Consider the following 19,190-nt stretch of genomic DNA (forward strand, 5'->3'; position numbering starts at 1 on the left):
CACGCGTGCATCTCAAAGGGGTTCCAGACGGAGCGCATGCGTATAGAACAGTGCACAGCGTCACATGCTCAGAACGTCCACCTTACGCGGTTCCATGATGCTACTTTCCCGATGACACAAGTGGTGTACTCACTTTAAAAATGTTAGCTCTCTCAAAAGGTTTCCAAATTTAATTCGCACATCGCATCATCGTAGATCGTAATTAATTCGCACATAAGCGTGTCGCTCTCCACTGAAAAGGAGACAGCGGTGTAAGATTCCCACCGGACATTTTCCTAGGAAAATGTTGCATTTATGGTTTTACAGACAACATGACAACTAAGCAGAAAGTATCACGTTAAACGAAATGGTTCATCTCTATTATTTCTGCCACTTTTTTTTCTTTCACATTTCTATTATTTCTGCCACGCATCTCGTCGAGGGTTTGGCGGGAAAACAGCAAGACGCAAAAGAAAAGAATTATGGCGATTTTGCACGCGCGGCACCGTTTCCGATTTACAACTCATTCAGCTCAAATTAGCGTATAAAAAGCAGAGTAAAAAAGGTTCTCACGAAAGAAATGCGCCACATTTGTCAGGCCTGCTCGCGGCAAGCCGGTTGGCTGGAAGCCCTCATGCAGCCTTGTGCCCTTGTAGTCTCATCAGCCTTGATGAGTTTTAATGTTGCATTGGACAAAGCAATTCGTCAACCGGTTTGTCCTTAAACTTTTAATGTATGACATTATGAGTATGACATTTTTTAAGCACCAGCCAGAAGAGTACAAAGAACCTTACATAGTTAATTGATTTGTTCAGTAATTTTCGACTCTGTTATCAATACCGATATTTAGATTGTGTTTAAGAACTCAAAGGGAAGATAGTTTCTACGGCATGTTTGAATATCATGAACATCTCAAGCTGTTCACAGAAAATGCGCAATAGCTTAACAAAGCGGTTGGTCAGTTTCCGCCAAACTCTTTGCATGTTATCTCTATGCCATGCTCTCCCACTTCAAATCATTAGACGTGAAGCCCTACACCACTGAGTTGCGAGATAAACAGGAACTACGTCCTGTCCTGCAATCCTCCCCTCCTCGCCCTGCATCTTCCGACGGCATCGTTACTCCGGCGGACTCGATAGTTCGCCCCCCCCCCCTCCCTCCCCTCTCCTGGAGCCTTCGCTCTGTCACGTTTTGGGGTAAAAGAATACGTAAATGCAGCAAAGTTTTGAGGTAACCATCGCAGGTAACTTTCAGTTTAATTCTGTTAATCAGCCAGATTGACAATCATGAGCAAGATTTTCGGTTTTCATCTCCAATTTGACACCCATTGATCGAAGATTACGCTATCAGGACCGTAGGAAGTGGTCCGAAATTCGGGAAACTCACGGCGCACCGCGCAAGGAAATCATTACCTGGTCCATCATGGAAATCATGATCTGATACACCATGGAAATCATGCTCTGGTACACCGTGGAAATCATGATCTGGTATACCGTGAAATCATGAATAGGAACGCCGTGGAAATCTTGATCTGGCACATCGTGGAAATCATGGTTAGGAACGCCGTGGAAATCATTACCTGGTACATCGTGGGAATCATGATCTGATACACCGTGGAAACCATGATCTGGTACACCGTGGAAATCATGATGGGGAACACCATGGAAGTCATTATTAGGAACACTGTGGAAAGCATGAATAGGCACACCGTGGAAACTCTAATCGGTCTGTGAGAAACTGGCTGGGAGACCGACGCAAGTCGACAAAAAGCTAGTTTGGGGTGTCACTTTCAGTGCGGTACAGCTTCCAGACTGTCGTGCACCTAACACCAACCAGTCGGGCTGGTGGAAAAAGTACGGCGTGCAGCCATAACGTCACCGCCTCAATTCGATGGAAGCCATTCGTGCGGCCGTCCTGCCTGGCCTCGTCTTATCCGGACGGAGCGGTGCAGACACAGGCACAGCACGTGCGGACCGGCTGGGCCGCGGTTGTTGGCAACAGCTGTTGCGAGCGGGCCACGGTGGCGGCACTTACTGCTCATGAAGTTGTAGATAACGGGGTTGATGGCGCTGTTGAAGTAGAACAGCCAGTGGGAGATGAACACGGACGCCTGCGCCACCTCGCCGGGGATTTCTCTCCAGCCGTCGCCCATGGCAGTTCTGCAACGGAGGCACGCCGTGGCGAGCTGTGGAAATTGGACCGGAGGTGCTACGGAGATAGCCCCTGAGAAAACGATCACAGTGGTCCATGAGACCACAACAGAGGCAGGTCATGATAAATCAACGGAAACGGGTCGCAATAGAATGAGCTGGATAATTGGCGGGGGAACAGCGGGAAGCGCACAAAGTAGAGCATTTGAATGGCCTTTTATTTTTTTCAAACCAGCAATTACGCACAGAACATATCACAAACCGTGCGAATGTGTGCTGACTACGCCTGGGCCATCCCATCACAAACGCCGCGCACGTACCCCGCGCACAAAAGGCCTTTGGGAATCCATTTTTCGTCTGTGACCACTGACCTACCAATGTCGTCATAAAAAACAAGCTGCATTGGACTGCCAACGATAACAACACAAACGCACGATGCGTCTCACAGACTGTGGTGGAGTGAATCATAAATGGCCAGCGAGTGTCAGCGCAGCATGTTGCCCAAGTGACGTCACGTGGCGAGTTTTGCACGCGTCAGTTGAGTTGTCTTACATGGTGCGGGGCGGCAAACCACGGTTTGCTTATTTGTTCCAGAAGCTCGGGGACCGGGGAGAGCATCGTGGCGGGTGTCGACGGGTGGTGCGCGTTGACGCGGGTGGAAGTATGCGCGTCGGACCTGCTGCAGGTTCCAGAGACGTTCCAGGACGCTAGAGAACCGTGTGATGATAAAATCCGGGCAGTTGTGCGTTCGGATAAAACCTGGAAAGCCCAACGCGTCTGCGGCAGAGCGGATTAAGACAGCCCGTGGCAGGTGCCTGCCGGCGACGCTAGGTCGACGCTGAACTTTAACACTGCACAGACCACGCAAATTTGTGATATCGGAGGCGTAGTTTGGAGATTAGAACCCCGGCATTCCTTTAAATTGTTCACTGGAAATGCCACGAATAACATAATCCTTGCAAGGTGTTCCAAATTGAAAACAAACGATTCCATAGTTTCACACCTTGCCTTGGTACGCGCACGTACGCACCCGCTCCGTCTCGGTCATAAAGAGCCAGCTGGCGGAAGACATTGCACGCATTGCACGCAACTCTGACAGTCGACGCCCTTTCATCGCAAGCAGAGACCCTCGGCTTATCAGCACGGCTAATAGTATTCCTGTGAGAATTGGATAGTCCAGGCCTAGAAAACCAAACCTGCATATCAAGAAAATCTAAACCTGCGCAAAAAACCAAACCTACAAATAAGAAAAACCAAACCAACCCTGCTTGAGATTTTTTGTGGCCTGACTGCAAATATAATCGTTTTTAGAGTTGATTGGGATTATCTTTCGTGCGAATTACACAATACCTTAATCCCTGATAGACATATGTAAACCAAATATTTCAACGTAGCTGAGAATGAGAAATCGTTCTGTCTATACTTCTGGTTCATTTAATTTGGGCTTTCGAAACCTCTTCAGTCCACTGCCACTGCCATTCATGATTGCCAGTTAGGTGTAGTAATCGTTGTGAGCAAACTTAATTAGTGCGTACATTTCGAAGGCCCTAGGGCATGTTCATGTTAAGCTCCATCACTTTAAAAATGTGTTCTCAGTAAATATGCCTACGCGGGGCGTCTTAACTACTCAAATCACGTTTTTAAGGCTATTTCACCAGTCTGGTCAGAAGCTGTATAATGACGGAAACCTGAGCACAACTTGAGAGCTTCTTTCAAACTTGGAATAACGAAAACACGACAACATATGTTAGAAAGCCTAACGGATTACCAGCATTAACAGACTGTCATAGCATACAGCGGAGTTACCATGGCAAAAAGTAAGCCTTTTTCACACGCATTATTAGGCAGATACCTTATTCGGTTCCAATCTGAAGCATACGAAAACCGGAATAAACAAGAGCAAAACCCACCGTGTGTCGTCAGGTTTATCAAAATAGCCTGTTAATGCTGCGCTGGAAGCGATACAATGGTTGCACGCAATGCGACACACATTAAGCGGACCGTTGCAGCGCCACATCACTAGATACTTATCCATTAACGGTCAGTGGGCCGGAACAGGTCACGTGCCCGCTCCCTTCATTCGCTCGAGACTGTCCCTGGGCGACGGTGTTTAATGACCAGGCGCTGGCGAAGCCATGTGTCGCCGGTCTGGGGCTGTTTCTGTGGTGGCAGTTACGTCCGGTGGAAGGTCGGTGCTTTGCAGAGACGGCAGAAGTCGAGCAACAGCGAGCGTGGTTGTGCGTGCGATGGTATATTTCATGCGGTGTGACGTTTTATTTAATTTCGAAAGCATCCGTTTGGCTCCAGTACTGACTTTTGGAGAATGCGGAATGCAATAAATTTATATGTCGCAATTTTCAGTTGTACATCGTTAACGAGACAGTCACCAGGGCCAGCAGTCAATATCTCCGAACTATAAAATGACATCGACACCAATGGTTCTGAACTGCCCGCAAAATGGCTTTGTCCAGGATTTTAGATGGCAATATCAGTGCAATCCATGACCACTACGGTGGTAGAGGGAAACTTCAATAAGACAGAGATGGCGCTTGACTTCTTTAGTGCGAAAGGGATCAGCCTGAAATGATCTTAAAATGGGTCCAACCTGCAAACAATTGCTCAGTTCTCTTGATCATGTCATACGTTGTCATTCTTTCAGTTCCGCTAGCATGTTTCTCCTTATGCTATGAAAATTGAGTAAAGTCTTGCCTAATCCATGGCCCATCGGGAACAGAGTACTTTCCGACAGTGCCCATATTATGGCAGTGTTTTAGTCCGTGCCTGTAAACGTTTTAGTCCTTTTCATGTCGGCATTGTTGAAAAGAAATGAAATTCATAAAAAACCACGTACGCAGGAGAGAAAACCATGGAATCGTGACTAGTATAGCGAAATAATCGATTAATTTTACTCCGGGACGTTTTGCTTGGTTGCTATGCATTTTTTCGTCATTTAACGCTTTCCATGCCCTTTGGTTTTGTACATGTGGCAAGGTTCGCAAACAGACAACAACAAACAAGTACATAATATCAAAGCAAAATTACACGTAGAAATTCTCCCGTTATTATGAAAAAACCGACTACGCACGATACGTTTCACCTTCCGTTTATCCTAGTTTTCCTTCATTTCCGGTTTGGTACCAAATTACACCCCAGTCTTATTACGGTAGTACGCAAAGGACTTCATGACACTATGTGACACAGAATTGTTGCGATGCCCCACCCCACCCGATGCCCCACGATTGCCCCACCCCACCCGATGCCCCACGATTGCCCCACCCCACCCGATGCCCCACGATTGCCCCACCCCACCCGATGCTCCACGATTGCCCCACCCCCGCCAGTACATCCTGGTATGCCAAATGTCGATAGCTCTCAGCATAATGTCTCTGACGTTAGAAGCTTCGGTTGGGCTATGAATCCCTTTAAAAGGATAAGGCGCACCGAAAAATCGCTCCATAACAGTCATATGTGTGATCATATCCTACATTTTCTGAAACGCAAGGAAATTCAATATATATTTGATCTGTTTGACGCTCTTCGGGATTGAACCCACGAACTCGAGAAACGAAGGGAAGGGGCCGGGCCACACGTCAATGATTGATACTGTGACTCAATTTACAGCCAGCTGTTTGGCGAAATGGGTACCGATAGGTAATTATGATGCTGCGCATCTGGAAAACCGGAGATTTGAGGTTCGATTCCTCGCAGTCCCTACCCTTTCTGCTAGGGTGAGAGGCAGGCGACGCCATTATAGCCTCAGCAACTGAGTGCACCGTAATGCCCCAGCTGAACAGTGCTTGTCCGGGATCACCGCCCCCGCTGGGGGGCGCTTTTCTGGGATCGCCACCCCTGCTGAGCGGTGCTTGTCTCGCAAGCTCTACCCCACCATTAGTCCATTGGATGGATGTCCGGGATCACCGCCCCCGCTAGCCAGTACAGTTCATGTCGTGCCAGCTCTACCCTACCATCCGATGGGGAACTCAAACGTCAACAGCATAACTCTCCAGCAAAAGCCGTCCTTAGTGCTCATTGCTATAGCGATGATTTGTAGCGCAATTGTCGGCACGGTCCTACCCCGTCATTTGACGTCATCTGACCTTTAGCGCGGCCGCTACCTCGGGCCGTGGGCTATTCTTGTTAAAGACAAACAGCAAGCGCCTGAAGCGATTCGAACCCACCTCGTCACGAGTATGTGCATCTGAAGAAAGGCATTTTAACAACCGACTGAGCGATGAGAACACACACAATCGAACGTTTCATGGTCAAGCGATCGACGGATCCAAAAGTACAGTCACAGATGAGGTCCCCTTGGTCCACTGGCCGGCTGCTGTGCCAGATGTTGCCATCGGCGACAAAGGGAGTCGCAGTCCTCCGAACTCGGTCCTCCAGCCGTATCCCGGACTCGGAGCGCGCGTGGGCTGCAGCCCGCCATCGGCCCTCGGCCTTCAGTACGGCCAGCCAGCCGGCCACAATCTGGTTCCATTTCTGGTGCCCGCTCGACGGACGACCACGGCCTCAGGACGGGTATGCTGATCGGATTGGCGACAGGACGGACGCCCGTCCTGGCGCTGAGGGCCCGGGGGCCTGCTGCTTCAGCGCCCTGGCGTTGGCTCGGGTCCGGGCATAGTCTGATTGGAGCAGACGGGGAAGTAGAGAGGCTGGGGGCCAGCAGGTCGCAGCGATGGCAGCTATTTGTCTTGATCAGCGATCGTTACAACGTCTGCGGCGCTCGGGCGACGCCGGACTTCCTCAATCACAGACCTCAAAGACCTGAGACTGGCACACTCGCCGCCGGGCTCGCTACACTCAGAGCCACTTTCACCACAGTCGTGGTGCTGTTTCAAAGTCACTCCAGCAAGTTTGACCCGACGAACGCTGAGGCACCGTCGGACCCCTGTCCCACCTGACGCCTCCAGTCCAGGGGCGGACCCCTGTCTCGCCTGACGTCTTCAGTTCAGGGGCGGACCCCCGTCACACCTAACGTCTCCTGTCCAGAGGTGGACCCCCGTCCCACCTAACGTCTTCAGTTCAGGGGCGGACCCCCGTCCCGCCTAACGTCTCCTGTCCAGGGACGGACTCCTGTCCCCACCTAACGTCTTCAGTTCAGGGGCGGACCCCCTCCCCACCTAACGTCTCCTGTCCGGGGACGGACCCCTGTCCCACCTAACGTCTCCAGTCCGGGGGCGAGCCCTTTCCCCACGTGACAGAATAAGGCCTAGTCGGCTCACCTGATGACGATGAGGGCATGCACGAAGAGCAAGCAGATGGCAAAGATTATGACGACGATGACCATCATTTTGGCGGCCTTGCGCCTGGACTGGATGCGGGCAGAGATGGGGTCAGAAGACTGCGGCATGGGGCCGCCTTGCCCGTTGTGCCTGCCGTCTGAAACGCAAGTCAAACCGAGCGGTTAGCTGTAGTTCGAGTTGTCGCATGAGCTGTCGATCCCAGCACCCGCCAGACAATGGTCAGCCCTCCGCAGGCTGCCAAATTGCCATCCAGGCGAGCAGATGCAAGATTCAGGGATTACGAAGGAGATCTGTGAGCCTGGAAGCATTTGTATCGAGCTGGGTAAGGCATTACGTTAGCAGTGAGACCCACTGATTTCGCCATTTACAATGAATATGCTACGCCTCCTGTCAGGGACGTTAGGCGCGTGACCAGAAATGACAAGTGACGTGTCTTTTTATTGAACGCCGAACGTAGCAGGTTTAGAAAGACGATGGGCACGTCATGTTCTTAGATCCACTGTACGGCTACCACTCACTACATCGTTTTAAGTCGGTGCCTAAACGCGCCCCGATGTTTCATTCGAGGTACGGGGGTGGGGGGGGGGGGGGAGAGAGCTGAAACTAAAACATATTGTATTGGGCTCATGGGAGAGTAAATCGTCATGAATAGGGAGCTTCATGTCAAACATTGCAAAACAAATTAAAATTTTGACCAGCGTCGCATGTGAGCCTGCCGAAGTTTCTTTGCTCACCACCTGTCACACTGCTTGGAGTAATATGCTGTCTCATCAACGACTCCAGGTATCACAGCCGTTGTTTAGTCCCTGGCCTGATCCGGCCGGCGTATCGGACCACATGTTTAGTCCCTGGCCTGATCCGGCCGGCGCATTGTTTAGTCCCTGGCCTGATCCGGCCGGCGCGTTGGACCACATGTCCCCGGTCCGCCAACTGTAGGCGCCCAGCGCGGATTTTGGAGTCGAACGACTTTGTCTAGGGGCAACAGCGATAGCTAGCTATCCCTGGTGTTGCGAAAGCCCCAGAAGCGCCAGTGACGCCTGTGTTTTTCAGTGCATGCTGCTTTTTGTGCTATCAGCCGTTATTGTTCGTCCGTTTCTGGCGGAAGTTTCATCAGTTTGATATCTGCTACGGACCAGCCGGAGTCCTTGTGTTGATAACCAGCAAACATAAACCTATGGTATTCCTATACATTTGCTTTACGACGATGGCTGGGAGGGATCCACGAAATCTGCTAAACCAGTTCAACATAGTGTTCCTCTCGATCTGGAAAAAGTCGCCTACCGACACTCCACGGGTAATGGCGTTTGTTATTTGGATCGCAACGCACGTGCGATCGGCTGTATTATCAGGCAAGTACAGCGCATGCGAAAAATAGACTTATCTGTCAATACGACCGGCAGTGGATGCGAGCCGTGGGCAAATAGCATTCCCTACCAATTTCACGGGGACAAACAATCTCGAGAGTCCGGACGGATTGTCGCTGGGCATATGGAACCGTCTTACCGTCAACATCTTCATGGATCCAAGGCAAAAGCTTAACGGGCTTTCGTAAGGGAAAAAGTTATCGGCGTGCTACATGTTTTGTTATATTTCATTCAAGCTCATTTCTTTCAGATAGCATTCATTGGAAAACGAAGAAGCATAGAAAGAAATATCGATTTGCTATTAATATCACCCATTTATCTGGGGTCTGCCTCAAAGCCAAAACAGTAAAAGCGACCCGCGGTGGCTGAATGATGGGTATATAACGGACAATGGATGATGCGGCGCTCGCCCCGGCTCGCACGAGAGGAACGCAGTACAATCACGATGGCCGGCTTTCAGAGGTTTGCGATGGTCTGGCTGCCTTTGACTGCGACCGCCCAGTGCGGGCATCAGCAATGCAGACTAGCTATTTTAGCAGGTCCGTTGTTTGGCCGAGATTAATAGCCGACGGGCCGATCGATGCTGTCACATACTAGGATGAACGGGCCGACCATCGAAAATCCGGCACTTATAAAGAGGCCAAGCTCTTGCAGCATTCCACCACATCCGCAACGCGTTGTGCGGTTTCACCGGGCTGCAATTAAATTGATCATCGCATCGTGGTCACAAGTCTAACTCCGAGCATTTCTCTGGAAGCTGTCACAAGAACTTGGTCAGCCGTGCGTCCTCAGTGATTCGGTGGTTTCATGCCGACCAATAGGCCGCAGCCAGACCGCGTTGTGGCGGGATTTTGGCTCATTTGGCTACATTCAGACGCGTTCAATGTCGCTGTGGGCCGGCTTCATACCAATGCAGGTCGCTTGATCCTGAATATGAGGTACAGAAAAGCGCGGTAGCAACCAGGGCCGAGCACTCAAATAGGTGATGTAGAGTACAGCATATAGTCGTAACTCATGATGTACGTCCTGTTTACGAACTGAGAGGCTTCAGGCGGAGCGTCCGAGTGCTTGGTGTCGTAAAAGTTATGCAGTTTAACGCTGTAAGTCACGGGCAATATAACATGCTCTGCCCGCCACTTCACACCAAATAACTTTGTCCCGTTCAAGGCATCTTGTTACGTGAGCCGCATGTATTCCATTCCATTGATTTGGCCGGATGATCAAATGAGACCCGTGACTTTATGGCAACTACGTGTCAAATATGCTTCACCGGATGATTTACGTTGACCAATGTTCCTCATTAGTTACGCGAGAGGCCGGCTTGAGTGAGACCAGTCCCTCGCCCACTCTCCAAGCTTAGTTCGGTGAGATCATGGAAGCTGCACGTAAGTTCACGTTCAGGTGGTTGAAGCCGCGGGCTCGAAAGTGCTGCGCCCACCCAAAAACAGTTTTTAGTTCGATACGTTAAAAGTTGTCACCTTATTTCCTGGCCAGGCCCTTTTTTGTCAAGGGTTTCCTCTTCATGTTGGATAAAGCAACGCACTTTCAGCCTCACTGTCACTTGCCGAACTAAGAGGGTGGGAGGTGATCCTTATGCTAGGTAGAGTTCTAATCCACAGCGTTGTGGGTAAAAACCGCGGAAGTGGTAAGCTTCCGTTTGCCCGGGATTTACTTCATAAGTTGTTATGTGCATTTGCAAGGAATATTACATATACATGTATCAGCACAGTTAGCCTCATTCCTCGAATAATCAGGAGAAGTGAGAGATAGATGCAATAATGTGTCTCCTGCATATTTTTGTCAAAAAGGTCACGCGCAATAAATTTGAAATTGCCGCGGATTCCTCTATCTCTCTTTTCCTGGTTATTCGACCAGGAATAAGGCTAACAGTGCCGTCTGTGTGTTATACCTCTGTCAAAAAGTCGCTTTCGGCGTAAATTTCATGCTCCTTCTAGGAAACATAGATTAAGGGAATCGTTTTGGCATCTCCCACTAATTTAAGAAACGGGGCAGCATTATTCATAACCGTGAGGAAACACTGGGGGATGAGTGCGAGCGTTCTGTTATGTAGTGGCACAAGACAATGTACTTGCATACGTTGTCACAGGACAGAGTTGGTCAGCACAGAGGGCATTGCTACACCGCTGTTTGGAAGGTCAAGGGACAGGGCATGATGAAGGGCAGGGCAGGACGGAGAGTACACGGTAGAGCGAGGGATGGGTCACACCGGAAGTCAAGGAAGGACAAAGTATTTGTCTGCCCCTGTAAAAACCCAAAGCGCATCCATGAGGTGCTTGTAAGCATCTTTGAAGGAGGAAGAGCGCATTTTGTTCGCACACTTTTGGGGAAATTCCTCATGCTTGATCTGGTATGCCACTTAGCTAATTTCCAGGATAGAATGGGCAGATTTTATATTATCGCGTTCTTTGCTTGCATCTCTAAACCGGCTCGGAACAGAACATTGATAGCGTCCCGCTTTTCTTAAAATATTGTTGCATTTGGTCTTAAGACTTGAGGTACCTGGCAAATGCAAAGGTGGTTTTGAGGCCAAATATGAGTAGAGACCCTTCGTGAAATATATCGGTCAGGTCAGGTGGACAATTTCCCCGTGGTTTGGCCGAAACCGACTGATAAAATTCTGGACTGTCCAGTCAAAAATGTCTTACAATCTTAGCTTTATGTCTCCCGTAGCTAGGGGAGACAGCTGAACAGGTTGGGAAGGTCTTCATAACGATGGGTACCGTTAAAATACTTCATAAAGACTTCATAACGGTGTGTATACCGTGTCAGCAGGCTGAGTGAGTGCCTTCGGATGAGTGGGACGTGCCTCCGGGTGGGTGGGACGTGTCTGCGGATGAGTGGGACGGGCCTTCGGATGAGTGGGACGGGCCTTCAGGTGAGTAGGACGTGTCTGCAGAAGATTGGGATGGGCCTTCGGATGAGTGGGACGGGCCTTCGGATGAGTGGGACGTGCCCTCAGATGAGTGGGACGTGTCTGTAGAAGAGTGGGACGGGCCTTCGGATAAGTGGGACGTGCCTCCAGATAAGTGGGACGCGCCTTCAGAAGATGCGACAGGCCTAGGCCGGTAATATGCCGCCGTATTTTCCGACGGCACTTCCCATTCATGTCGTTATATATTGCTTCGATACTGCTTTTGATTCCCCGGCAACACACTTGTGGATAAGACACATGTCAAATTGTCACTTAAAAGCATTTACATGTGTAATTATCCGTGTCATTGTAGGTAATGGGTAGGTAGGTAGGTAAAATGCTAGGTGGTATAGCGTATGTATTCGACAAGGGCTTTGGCAATCGCGAGTTGCTGGAAGGCTCGAGTTACGTTCAGCTCTGAGGTGGTGATGACCTTGTGCTTCACCTTTCCTTCATATGTTTTGTAGTACCTAATGGAGGATTATCAGTAATATGAAAAGATGTCATTGATTTCACTTGTGGCCTTAGAACATTGTGCAGAGTTCATAGGCATTTATCGCCGGCCACCAAAAACGAGATACTGAAATGTGTAGATGCCTACACCTCTTAAACACTAGGTGAATATTCATCAGGAGGGTGACCATACGATGCTATATGCCATTGATCAGATTGTTAATGGTGTAGCCATATTTGATAATGTCACTATGTGTTTTAGGTGCATCATAAGCAATCAGCCATGGTTTTCCCTGGCACCTGTATGATTGGTAGGTAATGGCTCAATTACCATCTATAATGTTGATGATTTTGCTACTTAGTGGCCATTTTTGTAAAGTACTCCAATCAGTGACTTGCTTACATCAATAATCTAGGAAGTTTCTCATTACCAATAATTGAAACTAACGTCTGAAATTTAATTAGCTTTCATTCCGTTCAATCCACTGTGACCCGGTAAATCCTAAAATCCGGTCCAGTCTTGATCCGTACGGTGCACACGCGTCCTGGTCCGGCCGGATCCACCTGTCATCCACAAGTGGATAGGCTGGATCCACCCGCCATCCGCGAGTGAATGGGCCGGATCCACCCGTCATCCACGAGTGGATACCATTCGTGAAGCGCTCTTACATGAACCCATTGAGCGGCATGCTCAGGCATACTACGACCATTGACCCATTACGCAGTGTGACAAGCCACCAGTAAGAGCAGAACGCAATTCGGTCATGAACTTAGACAGAAATGCACTGGCGAAACGTTGGATCCGTCCGTACTTACCGGCCACGGAGCCGTCACTGAACTGGACGTGGCCCGGGATGGCCTGGCACCACAGCACGCGCACGATCTGGCTGTAGGTGAAGACCATGAAGCAGAGCGGCAGCAGGTACAGGCCGACGAACGAGGCGACCGAGGAGAACAGCTCCCAGCGTCCGAAGGTGGGCGCGCAGTACGAGAAGTAGATGGTGCCCTCCGGACTCCACGGGAACGGGTGCACCTCCGTCCACACCATGTACGGCACGCCTGAGGGCACAGCGCGCGCTGAACACCTGCGGTCGCAGGGGGTCACAGACGGAAGCGCAGAGTCGCGAGGCACCGTGTACGCAGCTCCGGTCACGAAACACCGAGGGTAAGCGAGACGCATATTGAAAGGTCAATGGAGCTGAGTGCGCTCCATTACAGGATGTGGGCTTGCGTATAGTGATAGTGGAGGCTCGTGATTCAGCGGCGTTAGTCCCCAATGGTAGCTTCGCCGCCTCAATAGAGCGTTCAGCTGCTAACCGGTGGAAACGACAGAGACATTTGTTAGTTGACCATAAACAAATTGAAGGAAAAATGCATGTGTGCTGATATGACCTTGACCTTGAAGCCAATTCAAAAGGTCGCACGCATGAAGGTTCTTCGAGATAGCATGGGATATCTAGCGACGTTACATCGGCCCGTTCATCTCTACCCTGTCCCTAGGTAGCGGGTGGACAGGTACTTGCACCCCGGCAGTTGTAGGTCGGTGTGGAGGCCCGTCAGTGCGAGTGACAATGCTATTTCATATTATCATATGTCTCGTAAGCTGTGAGTGCTGTCAATGAGACATCACGGAGCAGGCAGGCCAAGGCGCTAGGTGCATTAATGCGAGATCTAACGGTGATAATGGATGGCTTACATCAATGCAATTAACAATCTGCGTTGCGTCGAGGCGAGCAAATCCCTCGAGATCTCCAGATGTACTCAACGCCATTACGAAAATGCGTGTCAGACTGCGTTGGATTCAAAGGTAAAGCCCGTTGCCTTTTCAGGCTTATCATGTCAAAGGCCCCTGTCATGGAACGCCTATTTGTGGTCTAGCGCTCTGGCTGTTCTGCTGAACAACGCTCAATTATGGCCTCCCTTGCATAATGTGTAGCGTATGAAAACGTTGTACCAATGAGCCGAGAATCTGATAGCCGGTTGCCATGCCTTCGGTTAGATGTCTACGAGCCGCATGCAGTGGTCCGCAGACAGCGGTCTGATGTCGGACACGGGCCAGAACAAGCGGCATGCTTCGCCGGTTACCCGAGAGAGCCCATCACGACATCAGACGTCAGGCACGCCGTCCGGCAGCATTAACCAGCAGCATAACCGCGTACCAACCTACATTCCATGTGCTTACTGATCGCAATGGAGACGATCCAGATCATGACGATTGCCTTCTTGGCCCATCTGGCCGTGGCCAGGAACCGCAGCGGGTGGCACAGGGCGTACCACCGGTCCAGCGAGATGAAGGTGAGCGTCAGCACGGACACCGCTACCGACATCCACTGGAACGGAGGCGAACCAGTGTCAGCACGGACACCGCTACCGACATCCACTGGAACGGAAACGAACCAGTGTCAGCATGGACACCGCTACCGACATCCACTGGAACGGAGACGAACCAGTGTCAGCATGGACACCGCTACCGACATCCACTGGAACGGAGGCGGACCAGCGTCAGCGCGAACAACGCCACCGAAATTCACTGGAACAAGGACCGACCAGCGTCAGCACGGACAGTGCTATTGGAATCCGCTGGAACATAGACGGACCATCGTCAGCACGGACACCGCTATCGACATCCACTGGAACAGGAGCGGATCGTTGTCGGGAGTCTCTCGAAAGTAGATGGGTCGGGAGATCGTACGAACGAACAGCGGTCAGCGACGCACGTGGGTGGGGCAGGCGCAACACCGCACGAAGTGCACATGATCGCAGTTTACAGTAAGATATTACGTCAATAATCAAGAAGATACAGCCATGGGTTACAAGCATGCGTAGACCAACTGCCAAGACTGGTGCATGCATGTTATCCCAACCTTGATACCCAGACCAACTTAGTCAGGGCTGGGGTAACTGGAAAGCTGCTGCTGATAAGTAATTGCTGAAAGCCCAAGGCAATGAATGTACTGTGCCATTTGCGAATGATATTAGTGCGTGCGCATCATAGGGCTTGTGACAACCAGCGTGCAGTCCGTAGTAAGTACTTCCGGGGTCAACTGCACGGGTCAGGAGGCCTCCCGAGTCACGGAGCAGGCCTATGTGATGTGATGTACCCCTCTATGGGCCTCCGGATCGGTCAGGGGATGCCGCCCCGCGCCACCATAATGACGGCCGGAAAACACAACGCGGTGGAACCGAGTAACCCTTCAGCCCTTGACCGGAAACAACAATGTGCTCCGCAGTGATGTACTCAAGAGGGCCCCTTTAACGGAAAGAAATAAGAGGTATCATAAATGTTGAATGACGTGGGTCGAAATGGGCTCAAACCGCACAAAGCCATCCCATGTTTCCCTGGGAACGCTCATTTTTCAGAATCGGCTAGTAAAACACATACTATCAAAAGATTTGAGCCTACGCAACGGGTGCCACTAGTGTAATGGCTCACGCGCCTGCGTTACCCACTGCGCGTCTGGGAAACCACAGACACGGGGTTCGATTTCTGGCGGTGCCTGCTCTTCCCGCCGGAGTGAGAGGCTGGCGGCGCCATATATCCTCAGCAGCTGACTGTATCATAAAGCCCTAAGGACACACGCGTAACCTCGGGGAGCAAGCATAGCGATGGTTTGGGTCGCAGTTTTCGTAAAATCGAACGGCGTTGGCCACTGTGAGTAGCGCCAGGGGGCGGGAGCCGAGCGTGCAACAATGACCGTCGTAAAAGAATGTTTCTGAATATCTTTTAAAAGGAATTCGTATAGTTCAAAGATTATACTCGGCGGATCACTTTTTATGACCTTTATGTTGTCCTCTATGCAGATTAACACTTGCAGCAACACGGCAAATGGAGATTGTATCTTTTTTGCCTATTTTACCTTTTCCAGTTACACCACCAGATTCCAGCACCACTTCGCGGTGCTGTGAAGACCGATACGTTATTGTCATCAGCCTAGAAACCACGCAGGTGAAAAAGGCGCCAGGGATATATCTGAATCTACGATGTGGTGTCCAAAAGCGTTCAGATATACTTCTTTGAGATGCGTCACCATTTTGATCCACCTGTTGGCCACAACCTAGTGTTATGCACGGGGCCGACGCCACACGGCGGAAGGAGACCGCAACGCCTGACGTCGAGTTTGTTCTTACCAAGATATGCGAGCGCGCATGCTCAAAACTACGCTGCATAATTTGTACTACTAATTGATTCTGACTGAATGTTGAACATATTCAGACAAATATGGCTTGGACATGTTAATGGCAAATTGTTGACCCGTTTTGATCTGCAATGTACATCCGCGGATGTCTTCCTTTCTTTGTAAAACCCAGATAAAAAATGACAAAGTTTCTGAGTTCTATCGGATTAAAAAGGGTCCACTGGACCGTTGCAAAACAAAGAGCCCTGGCGATTAATGTTATGCGCTCATTTATTGCATGATTTTGTCAGTTTACTTACTATAAACTTAAGGCAGAATTGCCCTCGCGGTAGGCGTCTGTCTGGCATAATTCCAGTTATGGAAGCTAAAAACGTGATATATATATATATATATTACTAAAGAAAAACATGTCTTCCATAACAAATGGGCCGTATCCGGCGATGTTTGGGGGCCCTTTTCTATCAGGGGGCTCTTGGTCAAACCTGTGCTCCCCTCCCCCTTGCCAAGGCTCTGGCTGCGCCCCTGCACCGGGGTCTAGAATTGCTATGAGGACAAAATTGTAGCCTGATTTGCACTAATAGTCGGCAATCACGCTTGCATCAGATTTTTAAAAAGATATCCTTTTTTCATCGTCCAACCCGCTAGGTTTCAGAGTCCCCACCCCTCCCAATGCTTTTTTTTTAAATACCTTCCGAGCGGTTTTGGGTACGGTGCTAACAGCTTGGGTACCTGTGTTTACATCGTTGCTATTATTGTTAAGCGCAGTGCAAAAATCGAAGGACCTTAAATGTTAAATGTAAACGGAATTTCAAAGGAAAAAATGGAGTTCTAAAATGAAAATGAATACGATGATTCACCACCAAACTTAACCATCGACAATGTTGCGTATAAAGACCAATTATATTTCAATACTACATTGCTTCATTTAGTCATAAGTAAATGGGAAGTAAGATAGAAAGGGAACATGTGCTGGTCGTACATGCCATTTCGCTTTTGCTGAAGGCCCATCATTTGCCTTTATTTAATGGGCACGTCCAAAAGCCGTCTATTCCTGTGCGCGAGGCGTAAACAGCCCGTCATAAAAATGGTGGCAGCTGGTCCGACCTAAAAACAGCGCCCAGGCATGCCGACGCTGGCCGGTGCCACTCCTGGCGCAGGCTGGGATCGGGCTCATTTGGTATCGTCCGAGAGCCGTTCAATTACCGTGACGGGTCTCTGGTCAGTGTCCGTGGTGTTGCGGAATGGGATGATGGGACACGTACCATGGCCGAGCTGAATAATGGCCCACTGCGCGACATCTCGAACTGAAATTGATCGCTGACCTGAAGCTGCAGCTGGCCTGAGTGCGCGGCCACGCCTGCTGGGATGCCCCAGAAGTCGTCACCGCGAGTCCACCATGCAGATCGCCAATCGAGCGGCTGGATGAGCGGCCCTGATGAGGCCGACCACGTCGGTCCCGAGTTTCGAACATGGCCTCTTTGAAAGCGGCCCAGGCTGCAGGAGTGCAGGGCGATGCAAGCGTGCAGGGTGGGCACGGCTGCTCAGCATCTTTTTACTTGTTTCACAGGGGTCGTAGTGACCGACCAGCTCCTCCAAGGCGCCGCCCCTCCCTGGCCACCACGCCAAGCTCAGCACGAGATCACTGGCTGGGGACCACGGGCAACGGCATCGTAGACGGCCTTAGTCAGGGTGGTTGAAGCCTAGTCGGGACTAGTTCCGGCCTAGTCGGGACTAGTTCCGGCAATTCCACGGCGACGTCACGACGAGGGTGCCCCAGGGCATTTTTACACGCCGGTGGGGTCACAATGCGGCATTTCCAATGATCGTTTTCAAGTACTTCTAAGCCATTCTTTCCCATGAAGTGAAACTCAGGACTTTTGTTGGTACGTCTTCTAGTCATACCATGGGTTGAAGGCTGTGGTAGGTCACATATTCGAACATAAGCCGCCTCATTGCATGATGCTTTATATTCAATAAGGACGCCTAACATTTCGTAGGTTATTAACATTTGATGACATTATCACCTTAACTGTCACCAACCGTTTGGGACTTGCGGTCCAGATGCCGGTTCCTATAAACCGGCGGAAAGTATAAAAGAACGGTCAACTCGATGAAGGGGAAATTTTCGAGTGTATAGTCAGTTGGATGATGCAGCGGTTGCATTCCATGTTAAAAGAGGCAATAGGAATTTTGTGGTCGGATGAGCCAGGAAGACAGCTGCAATGTGATGTCATATGACACCGGCAATAGCAACGTCTGGATAATTTTTGAACGTATGTATGCGCTCAGAACTGAAACTTTCCAACATTTGTTAGGGTCCAAATGCCACTGATGGACCACTCCATCTGCGTAACGTTATAGACATACCTAACATTCATTTATTTGCAATTTTGGGCCGATGCAGCTACGCCATCAAATTACCAGCACTAAGGCTATGTCCGTGTACACCCTCAAATGCATGTCAAAGGCGGCAGTCGGGCTTTTGCGAGCCGTGCTAGCAGGAAATGGGTGTCCCATGGACTCAAATAAGTGGGCGGGTGTAATACAAGTCTTCGCAAATTGAGGCGCCGGCATCTGCTTTTGGTTATTTCTTTCCAACCAATGTCCATAGAAAAAATAATAATTTTCACAGTTAAAAGATCAGCCCCTGCTCTCATCCCACCCTGGTTCTCATGCGTGTGAAGGTCCAGAAAAGCACCTGCCGTTCAGAAACCCAGAAATAATGAAAATTGCACACAAATGTGTGAAAATTTGTAGGCGGCTTGTAAGCTTCACGACTTCAGCATTACGGGTCTTTATGCAGTTGACTTGAGGTATCACAAAGTGCTAGTTGCACGCTTCAAGGTAAAAACTGAAGCGTTAAGCTGTGTCCCTTTCTGGATTTTTTTCCAGACTCCTGTTTGGTCGAAGGCATGCTTCAGATTTGG

General features: G+C 50.0%; 1 protein-coding gene across 1 annotated transcript in view; it reads right to left on the reverse strand.

The window, feature by feature from the left end:
* The window catches only part of LOC119105469 (orexin receptor type 2), a 152,693-nt gene that overhangs the window by 84,076 nt on the left and 49,427 nt on the right, over nt 1-19,190 (reverse strand). Inside the window, exons 2-5 of the mRNA XM_037228934.1 lie at nt 14,310-14,457; nt 12,944-13,186; nt 7,358-7,514; nt 2,014-2,138 (exon numbers count right to left, since the gene is read on the reverse strand). Coding sequence (XP_037084829.1) covers nt 2,014-2,138; nt 7,358-7,514; nt 12,944-13,186; nt 14,310-14,457 — 673 coding nt within the window. The remainder of the gene's footprint in view (nt 1-2,013; nt 2,139-7,357; nt 7,515-12,943; nt 13,187-14,309; nt 14,458-19,190) is intronic.

Source organism: Pollicipes pollicipes, unplaced genomic scaffold (assembly GCF_011947565.3).
Source record: "Pollicipes pollicipes isolate AB1234 unplaced genomic scaffold, Ppol_2.1 Scaffold_6138;HRSCAF=7277_pilon_pilon_pilon, whole genome shotgun sequence".
In the NCBI taxonomy this organism is placed as follows: domain Eukaryota; kingdom Metazoa; phylum Arthropoda; class Thecostraca; order Pollicipedomorpha; family Pollicipedidae; genus Pollicipes; species Pollicipes pollicipes.